The following is a 23792-nucleotide window of genomic DNA, read 5'->3' as shown; positions in this document are numbered from 1 at the left end:
TCTTTTTTTAGAGGTAAAAGACTCAAATAGGTATTTTATGCTAAGTTCAGTTAGATGTTTTACCTGCAGTCCAAAAAATGCCATGGCCACCGAATTGATTGTTCCAAGTACACCTTCTGGATCAAATGGCTCTGTAGTTTTGTACAGGTCCTGCAATAATCAAAAGGTAAAAAGTGTGATGGATGACCACTGCATAATATTCTAACCCAGTGCTCCCCAAACAGTAACTGAGATGCCACACCAGGTTCTTAGTTAAAGACTCGCTCCAGCCCAAACATTTTATTGCTTTGGATAGACGGGGGGGGGGGAAGGATTAGAATTTATAATTTGTCACCATTAAATGGATTTCCCTTTTTTTCCTGTTTTGTCTTACAACCATCACCTGAGCATTAATGGGGTGGCCATTTCCTTCATGGGGACAGAGGCAGCCTACAATACTGAATATATTGTAGCGCAGACCCTTACATATACTCAGTGAAGGGACTGGCCTCAGGTGATACACAGAGATGAAACAAATTCTCCTTCATACATTATATTACCAAAAGTATTGGGACGCCTGCCTTTACAGACTTTAAGTCTTAGTCCATAGGGTTCAGTATAGAGTTGTCCCACCCTTTGCAGCTATAACAGCTTCAAATCTTCTAGGAAGGCTGTCCACAAAGTTTAGGAGTGTGTCTATGGGAATGTTTGACCATTCTTCCAGAAGGGCATTTGTAAGGTCAGGTGCTGATGTGGACGAGAAGGCCTGGCACGTAGTCTCCGTTCAAATTCACCCCAATGGTATTCTATCTGGTTGAGGTCAGAACTCTGTGCAGGCCAATCAAGTTCCTCCAGCCCAAACGTGTTCATTCATGTCTTTATGGACCTTGGTTTGTGCACTGTTGCGCAGTCATGTTGGAACAGGAAGGGACTGTCCCCAAACTGTTCCCGTAAAGTTAGGAGCATGAGATTGTCCAAAATGTCTTGGAATGCTGACGTCTAAAGAGTTCCATTCACTGGAACAAAGGGGCCAAGCCCCACCCCTGAAAAATAACCCCACAACATAATCCCCCCTCCACTAAATCATTTGTATCGAGGCACAAAGCAAGGTTCATCTGTTCAAAGAGCTGAATTGATAAGCTTCTCTGAGAGTTCAGAAAAAAGGGGGCAGAGAGCTAAAATTATACTTTGTAGAGCTTAGTGAGGAGAGGTCTGAGAGCTGATTGGAGGGAAGAGACAAACCCCCTCCACACAGCACACAGGAACAGAGCTGACTCTGTCAATCTGCTGGAGACCCCTCCCCTGTCACCTCTCTTGGTTTCAGGAAAATTTGTCAGAATTGATTCATGCTGATAGCAGAGGAACAAAGCAGCAAAAAATTAATGACATTTAGTGCTTTTTATTGAAACAAGTACACACTATAGCTTTGTTCATATTTAACCACTTGCCGCCCGCCCTATTACAAATTGACGGTGGCAAAGTGGTTTCATAATCCTGATCGGACGTCATATGATGTGATCAGGATTATGAGCCGCTGCGCGTCCCCGGGGGCGCGCATCTCGGCGATCGTTGTTGCAGGGTGTCAGTCTGACACCTGGCAACTACGATCTCGGTAAAGAGTCTCCGACGGAGACTCTTTACCACGTGATCAGCCGTGTCCAATCACGGCTGATCACAGTGTAAATAGGAAGAGCCGGTGATCGGTTTTTCCTCACTCGCGTCTGTCAGACGCGAGTAGAGGAGAGCCGATCGGCTGCTCCTCTGACAGGGGGGGTCTGTGCTGATCGATTATCAGCACAGCCCCCCCGAGGATGCCCACACTGGACCACCAGGGATGCCACCAGACCACCAGGGATGCTAAGCAAAAGGTAATCCTCCCTAGACCACCAGGGATGCCAGTCAGCACAATGGATGCCAATCAGTGCCCATAATGGATGCCAATCAGTGCCCACAATGGGCATCACTGATTGGCATGCATTATTGTTTGGCACTGATTGGCATCCATTAGTACAGTATAACACCAATGCTGCCTATGAGTGCCCACCTGTGCCGCCTATCAGTGCCCACCTGTGCTGCCTATCAGTGCCCACCTGTGCCGCCTATCAGTGCCCACCTGTGCCGCCTATCAGTGCCCACCCATGCCCATCTGTGCCGCCTATCCATGCCCATCTGTGATACCTATCCATGCCCATCTGTGCCGCCTATCCATGCCAATCCGTGCCAGCTATCAGTGCCAATTTGTGCCACCTATCAGTGTCCATCCGTGTCGCCCATCCGTGTCGCCCATCAGTGCCGCCTGTCAGTGCCGCCTATCAGTGTCCATCAATGCCACCTCATCAGTGCCACTTCACTGGTGCCACATCATTGGTGCCCATCAGTGCCGCCTTATCAGTGCCCATCAGTGTAGCCCCATCAGTGCCCATCAGTGAAGGAGAAAACGTACTTATTTACAAAGTTTTGAAACTGAAACAAAAAAAACATTTTTTTCCAAAATTTTCGGTATTTTTTTATTTGTAGCGCAAAAAATTAAAACCGTAGAGGTGATCAAATACCACCAAAAGAAAGCTCTATTTGTGGGAAAAAAATGATAAAAATTTCATTTGGGTACAGTGTAGCATGACCGCGCAATTGTCATTCAAAGTGTGACAGCGCTGAAAGCTCAAAATTGGTCTGGGCAGGAAGGTGTTTAAGTGCCTGGTATTGAAGTGGTTAATGCCTGAGGTTTACAACCACTTTAAAATATAAAAGAACTGAAGACTGAAGTGATTGCAAAGTCTTGTTTTTTCTTTCCTATAAAAATTACAAACAAGTTATACTTACCTGCTCTGTTGCAGTGGATTTGCACAGAGCAGCCTGGATCCTCCTCTTCTCGGGTCCCTCTTTGGTGCTCATGGCTCCTCCCGCCTGTTCAGTGCCCCCACAGTAAGCAGGTTGCTATGGGGGCACCTGAGCCGATTCACAGCTCCCTGTGTCCATTCAGACACGGATCCCCGACCTGGCCCGGCCTCTCTTTCTCCTGATTGGCTAGCTGACCTTGATTGGCAACAGCGGCAGCCAATGGCTAACACAAATTTAATAAAACTATATATATATATATATATATATATATATATATATATATATATATAATCTACGGATCCATGGGTGCTGGTTAAGTAGTAGAACAATAGGATTAACAGGACATCAAGGAACTATCAACTTCTAACAGCTACAGTGTTATAAACTCTTTAAAAGGTACTTGCTCATGTATTTTCAACCTGAAAAAAAGCAAATAAAGTTGAAAAATGCATATTGGGGCTATATTACCTTGCAAAAGATTTGTTATTGTGTTTAGCCATTTCTGTGATCTAGACACTCCTGCCATACAAGATAACTAGGTGGATGATTTTCCTTTTTTCTGATGCACACTGGTCACCCCCCCACCCAAGACTGCTAATTGAACAGTGCGGAGCATTCTTGAGGTTATGCCATATCTTACACCCTTTAGGCCTTTTTAGAAGGAAGACTGACAAAAACATACTTAAAGTGGACCTCCACCCTAAAGTGCCACAATTGGCACCTTTCGGGGGGGAGGGGGGTGCAGATACCTGTATAATCCAGGTATCTGCACCCACTTCCTGGACAAGCTAGCCACAGCTAGCCGCAGATGTCCCGCATCAACAAACAGTTCCCAGGACACAGCGGGGACCAGTGGAGACGTGCAGCACGACTCGCGCATGCGCAGTAGGGAACCGGGCAGTAAAGCCACAGCGCTTTACTTCCCAATTCCCTGATAGAGGATGGAGGCGAGGCAGCTGATAGGCAAGCGATTGCAGCTGCAGTATTTGTAGCTGCTGACTTTTAATATTTTCTTTTAAGGTGCAGCTCCTCTTTAATGTTATAGACCCCATTGTCGCAGGAATCTCTGCTTCTCTCTCCCAGTACAGGGGTTGTATGAAGAGGATTTCAAGGTAAATTTAGGGTACCAATGCTACTTCCATGTACAAATATAGATGATAATAATGTTTAATGAATATGTATTGTCTTAAATGTTTGTATTTCTTATATCTGTCTGGAATTCCCCTTTAAGACATGATATGCAGACAATAAGGTCCACAGTTGTGACAGATCATAACACAAACAGTAAGATGAGAGTTTGCAGTGGAGCCGGCCCCTTTACATCTGTCAGTTGCCCATGTAAAAGTTTTTTCTTCCATACTCCTCTAGTGGTTTAATATCTGACAGCCATATTAGTCACTACAGTGCCAGCGATTTTACTTAAAGTGGTTGTAAACCCATTACAACCACTTTAACCTGCAGGTAAGGCCGCGTACACACGCGGGGACTGTTCGCCCAACTTTGTCCGTCAAACAGTTTCGGCAAACAGTCCGCTCAAAATTAGCATGGACGGACATGGCCACACACGACGGACGAACAGTTTGCTGAAACCGTGCGCGATGACGTGAACGGCACGTACGACGGGACGAAAAATACGACGTCCTATACACTGCATTATAACTTTCGGCGTGTAAATCCTTTCTGAGCATGCGCGGAACTTAGTTTGACGAACAAGCCTACACACGAGGGGACTGTTCGCTGAAACAAAGTTTCAGCGGACAGTTTTTCGGAATTTCCGAAAAACCTTGTTCAGCGGACTGTTCGCTGAAACTGTCCGCTGAAAGCCCACACACGAGCGGACTGTTTGCCGAAACACTGTTCAGCGGACAAAGTTGGGCGAACAGTCCCCGCGTGTGTACGCGGCCTTAGTCTAGATTAAGGTTTACCTGTAGGTGCAAGAAATATTTTCCAAACCTAAAAGGTTTAGGAGATATTTTCAGAAATAGTGGCACCGATGTCTATGGCACATGCCGTAGAAACCTAAAAAAAAGTATTTTTTATTAAACTTTCTGTACAAAAATGTAATCATTTATACAGGACCCTAGATCATTGTTTTCTTGGGGGTTCAGCATTAGGCTGAATACTTGCTTACTCTGTACACATATGCTGCAGTCCTTGTAACCACGGCATATGCTTTAAAGCGGGAGTTCCACCATTTTTTGTTTTTAAAAGTCAGCAGCTACAAATACTGCAGCTGCTGACTTTTAAAATAAGGACACTTACCCGCCCAGCGCGCCCCCGTGATGTCAGCACCCGAAGCTGATCTCTCGATCGTCTCTCGGGTGCTGCCGCCGCCATCTTCAGTATGGGAATCAGGAAGTGATGCCTTGCGGCTTCACTTCCCGGTCCCCTACTGCGCATGTGCGAGTCGCGCTGCGCAATAAGGATGGTCCCCGCTGTCTCTGGGATCCGTGTTTTTCCCAGCAGACAGCGGGGAACCCGCAGGAAGTGGCGTAAATACCCACAGAATCTGCGGCTATCTATGCCGGAAGTGGGTGCAAATACCTGTACTATACAGGTATCTGCACCCCCTCCCTCCTGAAAGGTGCCAATTGTGGCACCGGAGGGGGGGAGGGTTCCAATGAGCGGAAGTTCCACTTTAGGGTGGACCTCCGCTTTAACAAACACATAAAAATCTCACAGTAATCATTTGTAAAAAAAAAATTAACCTTCCATTATATATGCCTTTTGCATAAAATCGACCTAACTTGCCCTATGCTGGTGCCGGCCCTGTGCGCTTGCACAGCTCAGTGTACATGCCACAGAAGACTGCGAGCAGGTAGGTAGGTTTATTTTATTGCGGCATAGACATTGCATGTCTCTTCTGTGATAAACAGCTTGCTTGCTTGTAAGCTTTGCTATTTTGCCTTTAGTTTCACTTTAAATCCCGGAAAAGAGAGAACTTTAAAAATAACTGAAAGTGATTACATATCGAAAATCTGTTAGTAAATCTCCTGCAGAGGTGATAAAAATCAAGCATCATCCTGGAAAGTGATACAGCTAATGCAAAGCAGCAATGAATAATTTACAGAAGTAAACAAAATACTTATCCCTCTGTTTATAGCTCAGCGATGTACAATGATTAAGACAAGCAATTAGCATCTCCTCTCATCTATTAGAGAGGAAATAAGGCTGGACAACCAGCACTGGACAACACAGAAGAAACAGGATGTTTCCAAGCCATTAATTTAGTTGTCTTCATGATTTAAGTAAGAAAGATGTTCAATTGGCGAAGTAAGTAAACTAGCCTGTGAGATTTATGGAGCTCTTTCATCCCCTCAGTATTGTACACAGAGCAGCAAGATGGTAACCACAATTCAGTGAATTTCATTAAAAATGATTCTTGCTCAAATTCCAGATAGCAACATATGAATTATTCACACATTTTTTTCTAAGGTTTTCCGGACTTTCACATCTTATTGTAAAAAGGTTTTCTTTCAAAATTGATCAAATATCTCCTATGCTATATTACAGACCCAAAGAAAATGTAGGATGCCAAGTATCATATATGGGCATCAAAAATATGCCTGCATTGTGTATGCCAATACATTATCACTTTAAACTCAGCACCAAAAGACTAACCTTGGGTTCACACTAGCGCAATCTCAGAGATCGCATGTGATTCAGGCTGTGCCGGGACAAGGTCATCCAGCACCCAGGGCAAAGATGCCAAACTGATGCAGAACCTTTCCCTTAGGGTTAGGGTCAGGGTGCCCCCTACCCCTGCAATAAACCATTGCGCCAGGGGCAGGCTCCCCTCCTGCCCACCCCTTGTCCCGGAACTGGATTCAGGTGCCGATCTCATGCGATCTCTGAGCAATGCGAGTTCAGCCATGCAATTGTATAGCTGAACTCGCATTGGATTCGCACAGAAAATAGTTCAGGGACTTGTTTTTTCCCCTCACTAGAATCAGATCGCATGGGTGTTCTCACCTATGCGATCCCATTCCTGTATGAGTTCACAGTTCGCACTGCGATCTGTGAACTAAACTGGGGACGTCATTAATGACACCAGCAGCGGTTCGCAGAAGGCAGTGTGAACTGCCTGCGGGAGGGATGGGATCTCCCTCAACCCTCAAATGTGAACCTAGGGTAGTGATGGCGAACCTTGGCACCCCCGATGTTTTGGAACTACATTTCCCATGCATTCTGCAGTGTTGGTGAGCTTCATGGGAAATGTAGTTCAAAAACATTTGGGGTGCAAAGATTTGCAATCACTGACCTAGGGTAAAAGAGGGACATTGGGGTTGATTTACTAAAACTGGACAGTGCAAAATCTGGTGCAGTTCTGCATTGAAACCAAGCAGCTTTCAGGTGTTCTTTTTCTGGTCAAAGCTTAAGGGCTCCTTCACACGGACGTGTCCATGTACAGAGCTCGCTCTGCTCAGCGGGGGATTGCTCCGTCAATCCCCGCTTAGCAGGAAGATGACAAGTCTGTCTCTGCACGCTGTGTAGGGACGGACCTGTCGGACGCTGCTCTCCCCTATGGGGGATCGGATGAAGACAGTCCGTAGAGTCCGTCATCACCCGATCCGATGACGGATGGAAAAATAGGTCGTCACACTTTTTCGGATCGGAGCGGGTCGGATGTCAGCGGACATGTCACCGCTGACATCCATACCTCCATAGACCTCTATGGAGTGTCCGTTCAGGTCCGCCTAAAAGAACTGGCAGATCGTCCGTGTGAACGGGGCCTTATTGAATAACCTGAAGTTAAAAGCTGATTGGCTACCATGCACAGCTGCATCAAATTTTGCACTTTTCAATTTTAGTAAATCAACCCCATTATGTCTGGATTGCATAGTCATATAGGCATTTTCTATGCAAGTTCAAATTCTGGCCTTGGGATGAAAAATCATTACATTTATGTGACCTCCAAAGCATAAACAACATACTCCTTGATGCTATGAAAATACTTCAAGGCCTTCTCTACATTATCAAGATACAACATATTCTCCTTGCTATTAATTACAAGTCCTCTACAACATCCTCTGATGTTATAAGTCCTCCGCCATGTTCTGAAATACTAAACCCCCCCCCATGCAACCCCCCAAGTCCTTCTTCACACTTTGAAGATAATATAAGTCCTCTTCCGTGCTATGAAGATACCTTGGTCTATCTCCATGATATTAAATTGCTACAGGACCTTTTCCTCGGTATGACATTACCATAGCTCCCAACTGTCCCCGATTTTGTGGGAGTGTCCCTCATTTTGAAAAAAAAGTCCCTCTCCGCCTCCTTCCTTCTCATTTGTCCCTCATTTTGATATGATCTATATAGTTATATATAAATGCACTATTTATCTATGAAAAAGTGTTTCCCAGTGCTAAACCTTTCATTCAATTTCTAGATTGCTGCATTTGCCAATTTCAAAAGCCAGTATGAAGGGACTGTAGTGATACAAAAGCTCTTTTACTAATTATTTTTAAGGGAGGCATGGCAAGAGGTGTGTCCTATGCCTACATAATTTTGCTAAAAGAACAGTAATACTGGAGTATTTTGTGGGTACAAAGACTGTGTGCAGACTGTGTACAGTATACAATATGTTGACTCAGACTCTTAGCCATGCTAGTTGAAGCCAAGGCAAATTTTAAGCACAACTTAGCTACACCCTTTTTCGCCCATGCCATCTCCATCCCAATGCACAAACAATTGAAATTGTGGCGCAAACAAATGCTAATGCACCATCCACATGAGTTAGCCACTGCCCCCCTTGATTTATGTGAAGATATGCTTCTGTAGCAGAGGCTCTCCTCACTTCCTGGAACATTGGACTTGTTTTCCACAATGACAACACGCTGTTTGCTGTCTTCCCATGGATGGCTTCCATCCAATGTGGCCTGGCTGCATATAAGCTCTTTGATTTTATATTTCTGTAAGTTTGCGTTTGCCTTTGTAATTATAATAATGATGTTGCACTTAGCTGGTGCCACCTCGTGTATCTTTCCTCATCTCCATCCCAAGGTGTCCCTCTTTCTTAAGTTCCAAGTTTGGCAGGTATGCACTTACTTTTGCCTCTTGTACACTTATGGCCTGTGGGTGGTTTTCATAATAAAAGCCCCATTTATATTAATGATCAGAAGAAAGGACAAAGTATCCTAATAAAAGTACATGAGCGATGGGTGTAATGCTGCCTATATATTCATGATCAGGGATGTACGCTATAATATTGTTTATCAATGTAAAATAATGTTCTCTTACATTGGTGGCCAGGAGAAGAAGTCCAGTGTTATATGTGTCTCCTTTAGGCACGCTTTATATTTTAAGTTAGTTATATGAATGTCAATTGTGTTTATGATTTTTTATTTCAACTGGTCAATTCCGTGTGCTTTAAATTTCTAATAAAAAAATCCATAGCTTTGCTTGCCAGATTAGCACTGACACGTTTTGTAAGTCAACCGTTGAACCTACAAATGGCTCTTTAATTATCCATACCCTGATAATATGTGGATATTTTTAATCTTAAAGAATTCCCTACATGAAAACCTTCTCTGTGCTATAACATATACTATTGGATAAGCAACAATAACAGATGACAAGAGTTTGAATGGCAGAGCTGACAAAACATCTTAGCCTATTACTGTTTATTACTGGCTTTCTCTTTTGCTTGTTGATAATCATAGAGGTAGTCAATCACTGATTAACAAAAAGAAGAGCAGTTCTTTCTACAGTAAATAAAAAAATAAAAAAAACTTTTATTTTTATTTTTTCTATAAAAAGTTGTATTTGTGAAATTAAAGGGGGAGATTATAAACTTATATGTGGGATATTGTATCCAGAAATCTCAAAATCTGTATACCTTCAAGTTGTAAGGGAAATAATGAAAACTTCCTATAATGTCATGTATGCAAACATTGTGCCTTCTGCAACATTTCCTAAGAGCAAACTAGTTAATGAGCAATGGAATGACTATAAAAAATAAATAGCATTAGCTCATGAAGCAAGAAAATTAATATTATGAATTTATCTTCAACCAACTCTACTCATACACTGAAAAACATTTTATTACTTTGAAAAAGAGAAGATGAAATAGTCTATGCTCACATTTCCAATAAAAGGGGTCACTAAAAATGTTTGTGTTCATTGCGGATACCTTTATGCTACAAATCAGTAGCATACTGTATGTTAAATAAATAATTCATTCAATCAAACAGAGAAGAAAAATATTCCACAATCGTAGATGAGGTCATGCAAATTAATAGGGAAAGTTATTTATGATCACACCAGAAAGCAGGGACAATTTGTTATAATGATATGCAACAGTCTTAACCCTTTCTATATGATCAGTGAGAACAGACTAATTAATTGGCTGTCTAGTCATTTATTTTCCACCTCCCTAGCATTTCGTTTTTTGCTTCATACCTAAAAATAGGGGTGCTATAGACACATAGGTGAGACTACAAATCATGGGACCCCATAGAAAAATTATGAATTGTCCCTGGGATCTTGCTATAATAATATCAGCTGTCCTAAAGGTTGTGTAGCGCCGGCTCCTTACGAGCACGTGCTATATGTTTTTTTCAATTCAATATTTCTAAAACCACAGTTGGGTTTTGGGGTTAATTATGCCAAATTATGGTTTCAGTACCAGTCTTGCTGGGTTGCACTGGGTTCTCCTTGGCCACGGGTGTCGCTGTCACCACTGGTAAGTGTGAGAACGCGGTTTAGCTAGGCGTATTGAATGCCATTCTTTCTCGGAACCAGCCCAGTGGGAGTGTCATCCTGCTGTGTATTCTGGGAGAGGGTATTTAAGGTACTGACATCACGTGCTTCTGGGTTCCAGTCCAGAAGAGCTGTCTGTTTGGTCTTGGTCCTCCTGCTCATTCCCCATGGCCCTCCTGGCCTTGGGTGCGGATCCATGCAATTCAGAGTCTCGGGGCTGGATAGCCCGAGGCGAAGCAACTGCAGGGACAGGCCTGAATGGATATGAGGCCATAATGATTCAAAAGTGGTCTGGTGCCATCTCATCTATGGAGAGGCCCAGCAACTAGAGAAGCATCCAGGGGAGGACTCTTCGGGAGAAGGCCATGCACAAGGCTGGTTTCTCAGAAGGAGCCTGGAGGCTCAGTTGAAGGACACTATATGGATCTACACTGATACAGTATCGCCGGACCGGCTGAGAGATACTGGTACTGTATCATAGTTCTCTAAATTTATCCACGTCCCTCAGTTACATTCAAGTCTGTGGCAGAGATTTTTGCTCAAGTGTTCTACATCCAAGTCTGTGGCAGAGACTTTTGCTCAAGTGTTCTACATCCAAGTCTGTGGCAGAGACTTTGTTCAAGTGTTCTACATTCAAGTCTGTGGCAGAGACTTTGCTTTACTTGACACTCTATCGGCTGCTAGGCGTAGTGAGAGGAGGTCTATACGGTAGCTGTGAGAATCCAGTTGTGGAGCGGTAATTCTCTGGATTTCTATGGTGAGAAACTTCCTATTTCTGCAGTGCCAAAAAAAAGTACCTGAACTTCCTTCCTAACCCTCTACCCTTCATTTAAGGGACTGTGTTATCTTTTAAATAAATATCCCAAAAAGAGGATCCAGTGTCAGTTTCTGCAGTTCTTTGTGCCATCTACCACGGGAAACCCCTAGACGCATACGAGGTCGAGAAGGTAACGGTAAGCCCAATAAAACCTGCAGCTCCTTCAGGGGTGAGTGCTACTGTTGTATCTGAGGAAAAATTGTAGGATTTTTGGCTGCTTTACAGTGCCTTGAAAAAGTGTTCACACCCCTTGAAATTTTACACATTTTCTCATGTTACAACCAAAAACGTAAACGTATTTGGATTGGGATTTTATGTGATAGTAGACCAACACAAAGTGGCATATAATCGTGAAGTGGAAGTAAAATGATGAATGGTTTCCAAATATTTTTTTACAAATAAATATGCGAAAAATGTGCTGTGCATTTAAATTCTGCTGCAGTTACAGCTGCAGGTCTTTTTTGGTATGCCTCTACCAGATTTGCACATCTAGAGAGTGACATTTTTGCCCATTCTTCTTTGCAAAATAGCTCAAGCTCTGTCAGATTGGATGGAGAGCGTCTGTGAACAGCACTTTTTAAGTCTTGCTACAGATTCTTAATTGGATTCAGGTCTGGACTTTGACTGGGCCATTCTAACACATGAATATGCTTTGATCTAAACCATTCCATTGTAGCTGTGGCTGTATGTTTAGGGTCGTTGTCCTGCTGGAAGGTGAACCTTCACCCCAGTCTCAAATCTTTTACAGACTCTAACAGGTTTTCTTCTAAGATTGCCCTGTATTTGGCTCCATCCATCTTCCCATCAACTCTGACCAGCTTCCTTGCCCTGCTGAAGAAAAGCATCCCCACAACATGATGCTGCCACCACCAGGTTTCATGGTGGGCATGGTGTGTTCAGGGTGATATGACGTGTTAGCTTTTCCGCCACACAGCTTTTTGCTTTTAGGCCAAAAAGTTAAATTTTGGTCTCATCTGACCGGGGCACCTTCCTTCCATATGTTTGCTGTGTCCCCTATATGGTTTCTCGCAAACTGAAAATGGGACTTCTTATGGCTTTCTTTCAACAATGGTTTTCTTCTTGCCACTCTCCCATAAAGGCCAGATTTGTGGAGTGAACTACTAATAGTTGTCCTTTGGACAGATTCTCCCACCTGAGCTGTGGATCTCTGCAGCTCCTCCATGGGCCTCTTGGCTGATTCTCTGATTAATGATCTCCCTTTCTGGCCTGTCAGTTTATGTGTTTATGTCTTGGTAGGTTTGCAGTTGTGCCATACTCTTTCCATTTTTGGATGATGGATTGAACAGTGCTCCATGAGATTTTTTTTATAACCTTCTTCTTCTTTTAACTTTTCCACAACTTTATCCTTGACCTGTCTGGTGTGTTCCTTGTCCTTCATGATGCTGTCTGTTCACCAAGGTTCTCTAACAAACCTCTGAGGGCTTCACAGAACAGCTGTATTTATACTGAGATTAAATTACACACAGGTGGACTCTATTTACTAATTAGGTGACCTCTGAAGGCAATTGGTTCCACTAGATTTTAGTTAGGGGTATCAGAGTAAAGGAGGCTGAATACAAATGCATGCCACACTTTTCAGATATTTATTTGTAAAAAATGTTGAAAACCATTTATCATTTTCCTTCCACTTCATAATTATGTGCCACTATGTGTCGATCAATCACATAACAACCCCCACTCCTCTCCCCCACCAAAATTTTTTTTAAATACATACTTTTTCAAGGCACTGTCGGTATACAGGGTTAATTTCTGTCTGTTGTATAAGTTCAAAGGACAATAAATCTATACTGTTAAGACAGCTAAACAACTGAACAGAGATGGATCAGTGACTAGAAACAATCCTGAGGTGTAACTCAAGTCTTTCTATACTGAAGTCTTAGCATTTTGGTTTTTCATAACAATTTCTCTAATGGGACCCTTCCAAACCCAGGCCACATAGCAGCCAAGTAGACTGCCCTGGGGGTGCATCTGTGGGGATTTGCACCCAATCAGCCAAACAGCATTTGTAAAGGCAAGTACTTGTGTGTTGGATGAAAAGACCTGGCTATCAATCAGTGTTCCAATTCATCCCAAAGATGCTCGGTAGGGTTCAGATCATGGGGTCTGTGCAGGCCACTTGACTTCTACACCAAGCCATGTCTTTATGGAGCTGGCTTTGTGCACAGGGAATAGTCATGCTAAAACTTAATATGGCCTTCTCCAAACTGTTACCCTCAGGTTGGAGGCACACAATTGTTTCGTACACTTTGAAAACATCTTAACTTGCTAGTTTTGGTTTATCCATATACTTTTGGCCATCTAGTATGTTGATTGTCAAATGTCTGCAATCATTTGGCCATATAGTGTACACAGCAGATATTTTTGTTTGTAGTGAGGCAATCCAGTATAGACAAAGTTGTAACAAACTGATAAGAGGCATGGAGGAGCTCAGCTATGATGAAAGATTAGAGAAACTGAATTTATTCTCTCTGGAGAAGAAGAGGTTAAGGGGGGATATGATCAACATGTATAAATACATAAGGGGTCCATATAGTGAACTTGGTGTTCAGTTGTTTATTTTAAGGTCATCACAGAGGACAAGGGGGCACTCTTTACGTCTAGAGAAAAAGGGATTTCATCTCCAAATACGGAAAGGTTTCTTCACGTAAGCCCTTGTACACACGGTCGGACATTCTGACAAACAAATCCATTGGATTTTGTCAGACGGATTTTGTCCGAAACTGTTGCATACACACGGTCGGACAAAGTTGTTGGAAAATCCGATCGTTCAGAACGTGGTGACATTATTTCGCTACGATGGGACTACACTCAGGCTAGTAGCCAATAGCTTTGGTCTAGGAATTTGATCTGCGTGGCACTTTGTCCGATCAGAATTCTCTACAAAGGATCGGACAAAGTCCGATCGGATCATGTTATTGGAAAATTTTATAGCCCTGCTCTAAAACTTTGTTGGTCGGATATTCCGACGGAAACAGTCCGATGGGGCCCACACGCGGTCGGATTATCCGACAACACGGTCTGATCGGACATTTTCCGTCGGAATGTCCGACCGTGTGTACAAGGGCTAAGAGCTGTGAAAATGTGGAATAGCCTCCCTCAAGAGCTGGTTCTGACCATCTCAGTAGATTCCTTTAAGAAAGCACTGGATTCTTTCCTAAATGTACATAACATAACTGGTCACTAACATTTATAGGTAACTTTGATCCAGGGAATATCGCTTAGGGGATCAGGAAGGAATTCTTTCCCCTGCTTTGTTGTTTGTTTTTTGCCTTCCTCTGGATCAACTGTGGGTATAGGACTGTATATATAGGACTGCGTGTGTATGTATATATATATTTTTTTCTTTTCCTTTTATTGGTTGAACTAGATGGGCTTGTGTCTTTTTTCAGCCTGACTGATGATGTAACTAAGATAGAGGGTTGATACAAATCATTTAACACCAATAGGGGTGCCTACAATGGTCAGCTCAGTAGATTCCTTTAAGAAAGCACTGGATTCTTTCCTAAATGTACATAACATAACTGGTCACTAACATTTATAGGTAACTTTGATCCAGGGAATATCGCTTAGGGGATCAGGAAGGAATTCTTTCCCCTGCTTTGTTGTTTGTTTTTTGCCTTCCTCTGGATCAACTGTGGGTATAGGACTGTATATATAGGACTGCGTGTGTATGTATATATATTTTTTTTTCTTTTCCTTTTATTGGTTGAACTAGATGGGCTTGTGTCTTTTTTCAGCCTGACTGATGATGTAACTAAGATAGAGGGTTGATACAAATCATTTAACACCAATAGGGGTGCCTACAATGGTCTGCTTTTATTTATTTTATATTTTTTTATAAAACTTCTATCCCAAAAGGTAAGAAAAACTTGCTGTAGCTGTTGAAACAGTTTTAGCCAGAGTTCAGCTTTAAAGTACAACTACTGGCAATTTGTTAAAGTTTTGGATAGCGTGGAGGGGGATTAAAACCCCTATCAGATTTTTATTGCTATTTGTGCCCCTGTTAGGGAGATTCAACCTCCCCATTTGTCCTGTTTACTATTTTCACTGAAAGAAAAGTTAAAACAAAATCACAAATTTTCAGATAAGCAATAAAGGGGAGATGGTCCAATGAAACACTTGTTATGGTGACCTGGGTGGCCCCCAAGGGGTTTCCTTAATTTGCAGAGATTTCCTCTCCTTCCACTTCTTGTTTTGGCTATAGGGGAGGAAGTGAAGTTAAATCTCCCTAATGGGACACAGATGGCAAAAAAACTGACAGGGGTTATATCCCTCTATTACTCTATCCATAATGAAACTGTTTTACCTTTAGATCTGCTTTAATTTCTTAGTCAAGTCTATTTAAATATATGAGTGTATATAGCACCACCGTCCCCCCCAGACTGACAATGCTGCTGTCCAAGGGTGGTTCTGTTGCTTATTTTTCAACCGTGAAGACGCCCTAAGATAGGAAGTATGAAAATAAAAGGAAAAAAAAGCCTTAAAAAGAAAACGAATGTACACGCTAAATTTAAGTAATGGTATTCTGAAATATATTACATCTTTGCTTTTGGGTTTAATATAGCTTTAAGGTCAGTATTTTAATAGATATGGTTTTCAGATCATATGCGAGTAACTGAATGCATAATTAAGACACAGACATACCATGCAGCTGGGATATCGATAAATGTGATTTGCGCCAAGCAGCCATTTGTCTATATATCCTGCAGCTCCCCCTGTGCAGTTTGGGTATTGACCATAGCTGCCTATTCCACCAGGACCCAGGTAACCACTGTGGAGTGATATAATCAGATTATTAATACACATTAACTTTCACTAAAACTATGTAATTAAAAAAGGGAGTTATAAAGTATATGTTTAAACGTAACAAATGAAATTACAATATGTTATTTACTAACTGAAATATAATGGTACTTGCATTATTACCAATAAATATGTATTTTCATTGACTTGTACTCTGTTTATGGGAGTTTAACAATCTGAAAAGTTGAACATGCATCACAAACACTTTCAAATATAAAATTGATAAAAGAATAACAACTATGATGAAAACTATTGTATTCTAATAAGTGTCAATACATGTAATATTAGAATATTAGAAGTATAAGTAGGTAAGAGCTGTGGCCAGCAAACGTGATGGTGACGAGGATTGTCAGGACTGCTTGAGCAAAAGTAGTAACAATAAAAAAAAAAATGGAAGTGGTTCTAAAGTCAATTTTTTTTCTTTACTTACTGCGTTCTCTACATTCAAGTAAAAAAACTCCCCACTACTTGCCCCCCCCCCCCCCATTCCCTAAATACAAACCTTCCTCCGCTAACGATCCAGAGCTCCCACTACTGTCAGTCAAATCCCATGAGGAGAGAGTAGGGGACATGGCCAAGCCACACTGTGTCTCTATAGAGGTACACAGCCTGGCTCGGAAGTGCCCCTGATTGGGTGCCCCCCAGCACGTGGCTTCCTCAGGAGGTACCCACAGGAAAGGAGAAGTGGACAGTGTCGGGGGGGGGGGGGGACTCCAGAAGAGGAGGTAAGGGGCCACGTTGTTCAATATATTGCACAGAGCTGGTAAATTTAACATCTTTTTTTTTATTTTAATATGATATAAAATGCAACTGAAAGTGCCCATGGCAGTGTAATAACTGTTACTATCAGTTTTGCTACAAAAATGTTGTCTATATGTTAGTATGAAGAAAAAATAAAGTCATGTGAAATAAAAAAAAAAGGAAAGTTTGTGAAACTGGCGCTGTTTGCAGGAGAAACTGGTTTCCCCAAGGTATAAGCTGCCCAGTGGGTAAAAGTTTTTCAGTTCCCCAAGAAGGGTGCATTTTTTCCAAGAACAACATTGGCTAGATATGCCCAAACAAAATATGGATGGGTAATCAGAAAAGCCTAGTATATGTTTAAATATATGTCATTATTATTCTACTTAATTTTTTTTATCAGAACTCTTGCTTTCTTTATATTTTCCTGTCTTTTTGTTACTATATTAAAGATACAGCAATGCTTACCAATGGAAAATAAAGGCGGCTGCCCATAGACTTTAGAGCAGTGGTCATCAACCCTGTCCTCGGGGCCCACTAACAGGCCATGGTTTGCAAGATAACTGAAATACATCACAGGTGATATCATTTACTGCTCAGTGATTGCAGTATTCTAGTCTGCATCTCCCCAAGGTAATACATAAAACCTGGCCTGTTAGTGGGCCCTGAGGACAGGGTTGATGACCACTGCTTTAGAAGATGGTCGGATATGTGTGATTATAGCCAGCAGAGCTTCATATACATGGCTGAAAACAGAGGTGCATGCAAATATAGTTGATCCTGCTTGTCAAGAAAAGGCAATTGGAGCTGGTATTGTAACCTGACTGATGCCTTTCCCCTGGGATCTTGGCAAGTGGAAGTCTTCTTGCCACAAGAAAAATCGGAATGTTACATAATTCAGCTAAAAATAGTCACATTGGGCTCTTCTCATCTCATATTGATAGGCTGTTATAGAGAAAAGGTGGTGGTCATACACCCCCATACAATCAGGTCACCACCAATCTAGTAAGATGATATATATGCTCTACAGCAGTGGCCTCCAACCCTGTCCTCAGGGCCCACTAACAGGCCAGGTTTGCAAGATAACTGAAATACATCACAGGTGATATCATTTGCTGCTCAGTGATTGCAGTATTCTAGTCTGCATCTCCCCAAGGTAAAACGTAAAACCTGGCCTGTTAGTGGGCCCTGGGGACAGGGTTGATGACCACTGGTCTACAGACACCTCGCATATAACAGTGCAGCACATTGAAACCATCCAGGTTAGATGGGTAAAAACTTTTGTTCTGTTTTATTTTTCTTTGATAACGTTTTCTGTCAATCATCTTCATTATGTGTCTGAAAAGTCTTCAAGCTGTCAGGAAATTCTGCAAGCCATCTGAACAATCAGCAAGCAATAAGTTTCACTTTTTTCTGAGGAATACATTTATCACGTTATGCAGTTCTGGCAAGAATAATCCAATTATGCATACGCAGTAATCACTAATAGTGCTTACGTGGGACATCCAGGCACAGGTAGCAGGAACGTCAGACATAGTGATACTGTCTCTAGAGCTATCATGATGATCCACTCTGGCCAATAAGTGACAATATCCCTTACGGCAGCACTCCACTGATGGCTCTGCACAGACAAAAGAATATATAGTCAGACAGGCACTTTGGGCTACTTCAGGGAGACTTTGCTCCAACATCAATATTTAAAGCATTTCCTCTTTCATGCTGGTCAGCAGGATCATTCCTGGTTGTTTTCAACAACAGGCATTCTGTGCAACAAGCAATTACATGATGTTCTGCACATCCCAGCACTACGGCTTGAAGGATTAAAGAGAGGAAATCCTGAGATTTGCAGTTTTCTTCTAAAGGTATCGAACACTTGAACGATCAACAAGATTAATTGCTAATGACTTTAGATACTGCTGTATTTTTTACTAACACGGTTTTGCGATTTTAACATTCATATTAAAATCGAGTCAATTACAAACCAACATTGAACTCAATAAATGTCTTTGTTTTTGGCAATGCATTTGTAGGTCACAAACATCCAACAATAAACCTCCTACCAGCTAAGAAATGTACTCCGATTTCATATAAACCCATGCTTTGCCCATACTAGACAATGTAATTGGCTCGCTTAGAGCAAACACTGTAAACCAGGGGGTATTAAATTTAAATTCACAGAGGTCCGACCAATAAAGTTTTCTTCCATCAGAGGTCCAAACTGCATTTTTTCCCACTCTCTCCTCCTATATCACAATCCCTTACATCAGTGTCCTCAGCCTCCCCCCCCCCCCACATCACAGACCCCCACTTCACATTAATTTCCCCTTCATAATAGTGTTACCAGCCATCCCTGCACATCACCTCCACCCTCCCCCCTTTATAATAATGTGCTTAACCCCATTCACATCACACACACCCTTAATTTACAGCAGTCCTCAACCCCTCTTCAAATCTACACCCCCCACGGTACTGTTCTCTGCCCCCTTTACATCCCTTCCCCACAGTACTGTCCTATGCCCCCTTTACATCCCTCCCCACAGTACTGTCCTATGCCCCCTTTACATCCATCCCCACAGTACTGTCCTATGTCCCCTTTACATCCCTCCCCACATTACTGTCCTATGTCCCCTTTACATCCCTCCCCACAGTACTGTCCTATGTCCCCTTTACATCCCTCCCCACAGTACTGTCCTATGCCCCCTTTAATCCCTTCCCCACAGTACTGTCCTATGCCCCCTTTACATCCCTCCCCACAGTACTTTCCTATGTCCCCTTTACATCCCTCCCCATAGTACTGTCCTATGCCCCCTTTACATCCCTCCCCACAGTACTGTCCTATGTCCCCTTTACTTCCCTCCCCACAGTACTGTCCTATGTCCCCTTTACATCCCTTCCCCACAGTACTGTCCTATGTCCCCTTTACATCCCTCCCCACAGTACTGTCCTATGTCCCTTTTACATCCCTCCCCATAGTACTGTCCTTTGCCCCCTTTACATCCCTCCCCACAGTACTGTCCTATGCCCCCTTTACATCCCTCCCCACACTACTGTCCTATGCCCCCTTTACATCCCTCCCCACAGTACTGTCCTATGTCCCCTTTACATCCCTCCCCACAGTACTGTCCTATGCCCCCTTTACATTCCTCCCCACAGTACTGTCCTATGTCCCCTTTACATCCCTCCCCACAGTACTGTCCTATGTCCCCTTTACATCCCTCCCCACAGTACTGTCCTATGTCCCCTTTACATCCCTCCCCACAGTACTGTCCTATGTCCCCTTTACATCCTTCCCCACAGTACTGCCCTATGCCCCCTTTACATCCCTCCCCACAGTGCTGTCCTATGCCCCCTTTACATCCCTTCCCAACAGTACTGTCCTATGTCCCCTTTACATCCCTCCCCACAGTACTGTCCTATGCCCCATTTACATCCCTCCCCACAGTACTGTCCTATGTCCCCTTTACATGCCTCCCACACTACTGCCCTATGCCCCCTTTACATCCCTCCCCACAGTGCTGTCCTATGCCCCCTTTACATCACTCCCCACAGTGCTGTCCTATGCCCCCTTTACATCCCTCCCCACAGTGCTGTCCTATGTCCCCTTTACATCCCTCCCCACAGTACTGTCCTATACCCCCTTTATATCCCTCCCCACAGTACTGTCCTATGCCCCCTTTACATCCCTCCCCACAGTACTGTCCGATTTCACATACCCTCACAACACTGCCCTCTTTACATCTACCCCACCCCCCACAGCACTGCCCCCTCATAATCGCCCCTCTCACATCAAAACCCCTCCCACAGTAATATGCTCTGCCCTCTTAACATCAACTCCACCCCCCCCCCCACAGCTTTGTCCCCCTTTACATCACCCACCACAGCACTGCCCTCTCCCTTTACATCACCTCCTCCCCCAGAGCACTGCCCCTCTTCACATTGTATCCCCCCTTTACAATGCACACACAGTTGTGTGCTCTGTCCTCTTGACATCCACCCCCCCCCCCCCACACACACACACACACAGCACTGCCTCCTTCACATCATTCCCCCCACACAGACACAGCCAGAGTAGTGGCCTCTGCCCTCTTTACTCAGAACATTTTTGGACCGAGTGTGGGAGGCACAGCACTGAACAGAGAGTGTGGAAACAGGATTGGCTGGGATTAACTTTTTGAATCAACCATCAGGTGATTGGCTGCCAGGACCTCCCTGCATCCAGTCACCTGCTGGCTAACTTGAAAAGTTAATACTGGCAGCTCCGTTCAATGCTTTGCTTCCTGCACTCGATCCAGAAATGTTCTATCTCCAGCTTTCCGCTCTGCTGTTATATTAAGGGCTGGGAGAAATAAGCAGCTCCTAATTAGCATGACGGCAGGTCTGGATGGATCAGTGGCTCGGTCCGCATCCGGACCGTAGCCTGCCATTTAGTGATGCCTGCTGTAAACAATTCATATGTACCTTCCTTATGATCAACTGCCACCCTGACCTGCCACCCCAGGTGAATGTCCCCCACTGCCACACCCACCTGTGAGAGCATTCCAGCCTGGCAATTGTCCACTCAAGCATTGTGGGGGAACCAGGGGAATGTCTCATGTTCCAGGTAATGACAACTTGAGAAAGGGGGTGCGATTACCCAAAAATGTTGTGTAGTTCTCCCTCAATGCTGTACAACAGAGGTCTAACAAACAATTTATTTACCCTATCATCTGTATCCATTTCATTTACTGTTGAGCTTTTGCGTATTTCTTTTACAGTGTTCTCGAATGTTTTATATTATTTACTATATGCCAGTAGTGCGTGTTATGTCATTAGTTTTGGGCAAGTTGTTTTAACACAATGCTACTTTTTTATTTTTTACACACATTGTACTGAATGTCTTCATATATAACTTGTATGAATTGTATCATTTTCTAAATCAATTAATAATTGATAATAATTGTATTGGCATCTTCATTTGTTTGGTTGTGGTGTGTTAACCTTTTATTGTTGTACACGCGTCACATGTTCCCCCATATCCGGCAATAACGGGTATTTCTGTGGGCTCTATTTATCAATGGTGCATGCGAGATTCCGATGCGCAAAAACGCACGCATGCTCAGATTCAACTACAAGATGGAAGCTATTGGCTACTGGCTATTGAACTTCCTTTTTCTAGTCCCGTCGTACGTGTTGTACGTCACCGCGTTCTTGGCGGTCGGAATTTGGTGTGACTGTGTGCATGCAAGACAAGCGAAATCCCGTTGGAAATCAGTTGGGAAAATCATCAGCACTTTTTCCAACCAAAATTCTGATCGTGTGTACACCTAGAGTGGCACTATAAGTGGTTACAAGGTATTGGGAAAAAAAGTTCTGGTTTCTTGCCTAATCCATGTAAGCTAAGCTGTGGCTCCTTAGAAAGTAGAAGGGAAATTGAGCACAAAAATACTGTTGTCATACCCTGGACTGCATATAATTGTCTTTCTACTTCCAAATTAAAAATGTTATTGGGGTAAAATGCTGTAATTTCTGCAGACTGTCACTTTACAACAGTATGCTTCATTTATTAGGTGGAAGAAGTCAAAAGTAGACGTTATATTCAGCATTCTGGTTAGAAAGTGACAGCAATCTTTGGAATGGCAACTACAGATACATTTTTTTTTTTTTTATTGAATGTCATGACTTCTTTCTTATGACTTGTGCACACTCTTATTTTCATGGTCAGGACCCACCCCTTGCACCCCTTTCAAATGTTATACTTACCTGTGTCCTCTTAGGTGAGAAATGCATTGTGCATCCTACATGGCGCTGCCCTGCCTTTTCTTCCAATGTCTAAGACAAAAGCTGTTCACTTCCTACACATGAACACTGCATCCTTAGAAATGGCTTTGGGAGGGAACTCAATTCATTAGAAATGAATTGACATTGTGACATGTCTGCCCCACTGGGATGCTCTCAAATAATAATATGTGTAACAAAAAGCCAAGAGACTCTAACCAAATATGCAACAAAGTATTCCAGGCAAATTTTTATATGTTAGGACCTCACCTCCACAATATCCAAGTTCTGCTTACTAAAACAGGCAAACATAAATGCTACCACAAAATAGGTGAAACCCAGTCGCTGTAGGACCCCTGGTATACGTGCCCAGCGCCAAGACACTGCAAACAGACAGATGGTTCAATGAGAAACAGAACCTATATGAAATGACAACATTTTCATTAAAGACACTTTAGTTAAAATTCAACAATCCTACAAGACACGGGCAGTAAAATAGATTAAGGTGCACCTTACCTGTCCTACAATGTTTTTACACTGATTCTGTATCCTTGTGGTGCCAAATTCACTTTAAATTGTCTAGGCAGGTAAATCCATGTATAGATATGGAAGTACATGTAAACCAAAACTGAAGCAAATTAAAGCTGAACTCCAGGAAAAAAAAACATTTTGGGATATTTAATATGTAAAAATAACTCGCCTCTCATGATGAATGTATCATGCGTGGCAGGGAAATGCGGTGAGGTCAGTTGCGGGTGAGGCACTGACTAGAATCAGAGCCAGATACACACAGGATACATACACCGCAAACGTTAGAGCAAGAGCAATAATCCTAGCACTAGACCTCCACCGTAACTCTAAACATGTAATCTGTAAAAAAATTTAAAGCGTTGCCTATGGAGATTTTTTAAGTACTTAAGTTTGGCGCCATTCCACAAGTATGTGCAATTTTAAAGTGCGATATGTTAGGTATCTATTTACTCCGCGTAACATCATCTTTCACATTATACCAAAAAAGTGGGCTACCTTTAGTGTTTTTTTTATTTACATACCGTATTTATCGGTGTATAACACGCACCTTTTTACCCTTAAAATCAGGGGGAAATTGTGGGTGCGTGTTATACGCTGATCCCCCACTTTT

At 42.9% G+C, this 23792-nt stretch overlaps 1 protein-coding gene across 1 annotated transcript in view; it reads right to left on the bottom strand.

Annotated features, from left to right (window-relative positions):
* LOC143930034 (heparan-alpha-glucosaminide N-acetyltransferase-like) overlaps positions 1 to 23792 on the bottom strand; it is a 519140-nt gene that overhangs the window by 265018 nt on the left and 230330 nt on the right. The window contains exons 8-11 of the mRNA XM_077453933.1: positions 22922 to 23034; positions 18394 to 18518; positions 16001 to 16127; positions 64 to 150 (exon numbers count right to left, since the gene is read on the bottom strand). Of these exons, the coding sequence (XP_077310059.1) occupies positions 64 to 150; positions 16001 to 16127; positions 18394 to 18518; positions 22922 to 23034 (452 nt within the window). The remainder of the gene's footprint in view (positions 1 to 63; positions 151 to 16000; positions 16128 to 18393; positions 18519 to 22921; positions 23035 to 23792) is intronic.

The sequence above is a fragment of the Lithobates pipiens genome, unplaced genomic scaffold (assembly GCF_037356315.1).
Source record: "Lithobates pipiens isolate NorthernLeopardFrog02 unplaced genomic scaffold, aLitPip1_a1.2 Scaffold_25, whole genome shotgun sequence".
Classification (NCBI taxonomy): Eukaryota; Metazoa; Chordata; class Amphibia; order Anura; family Ranidae; genus Lithobates; species Lithobates pipiens.
The sequence above is the reverse complement of the archived record's forward strand: the minus strand, read 5'-3'. Positions and strand labels throughout refer to the sequence as shown.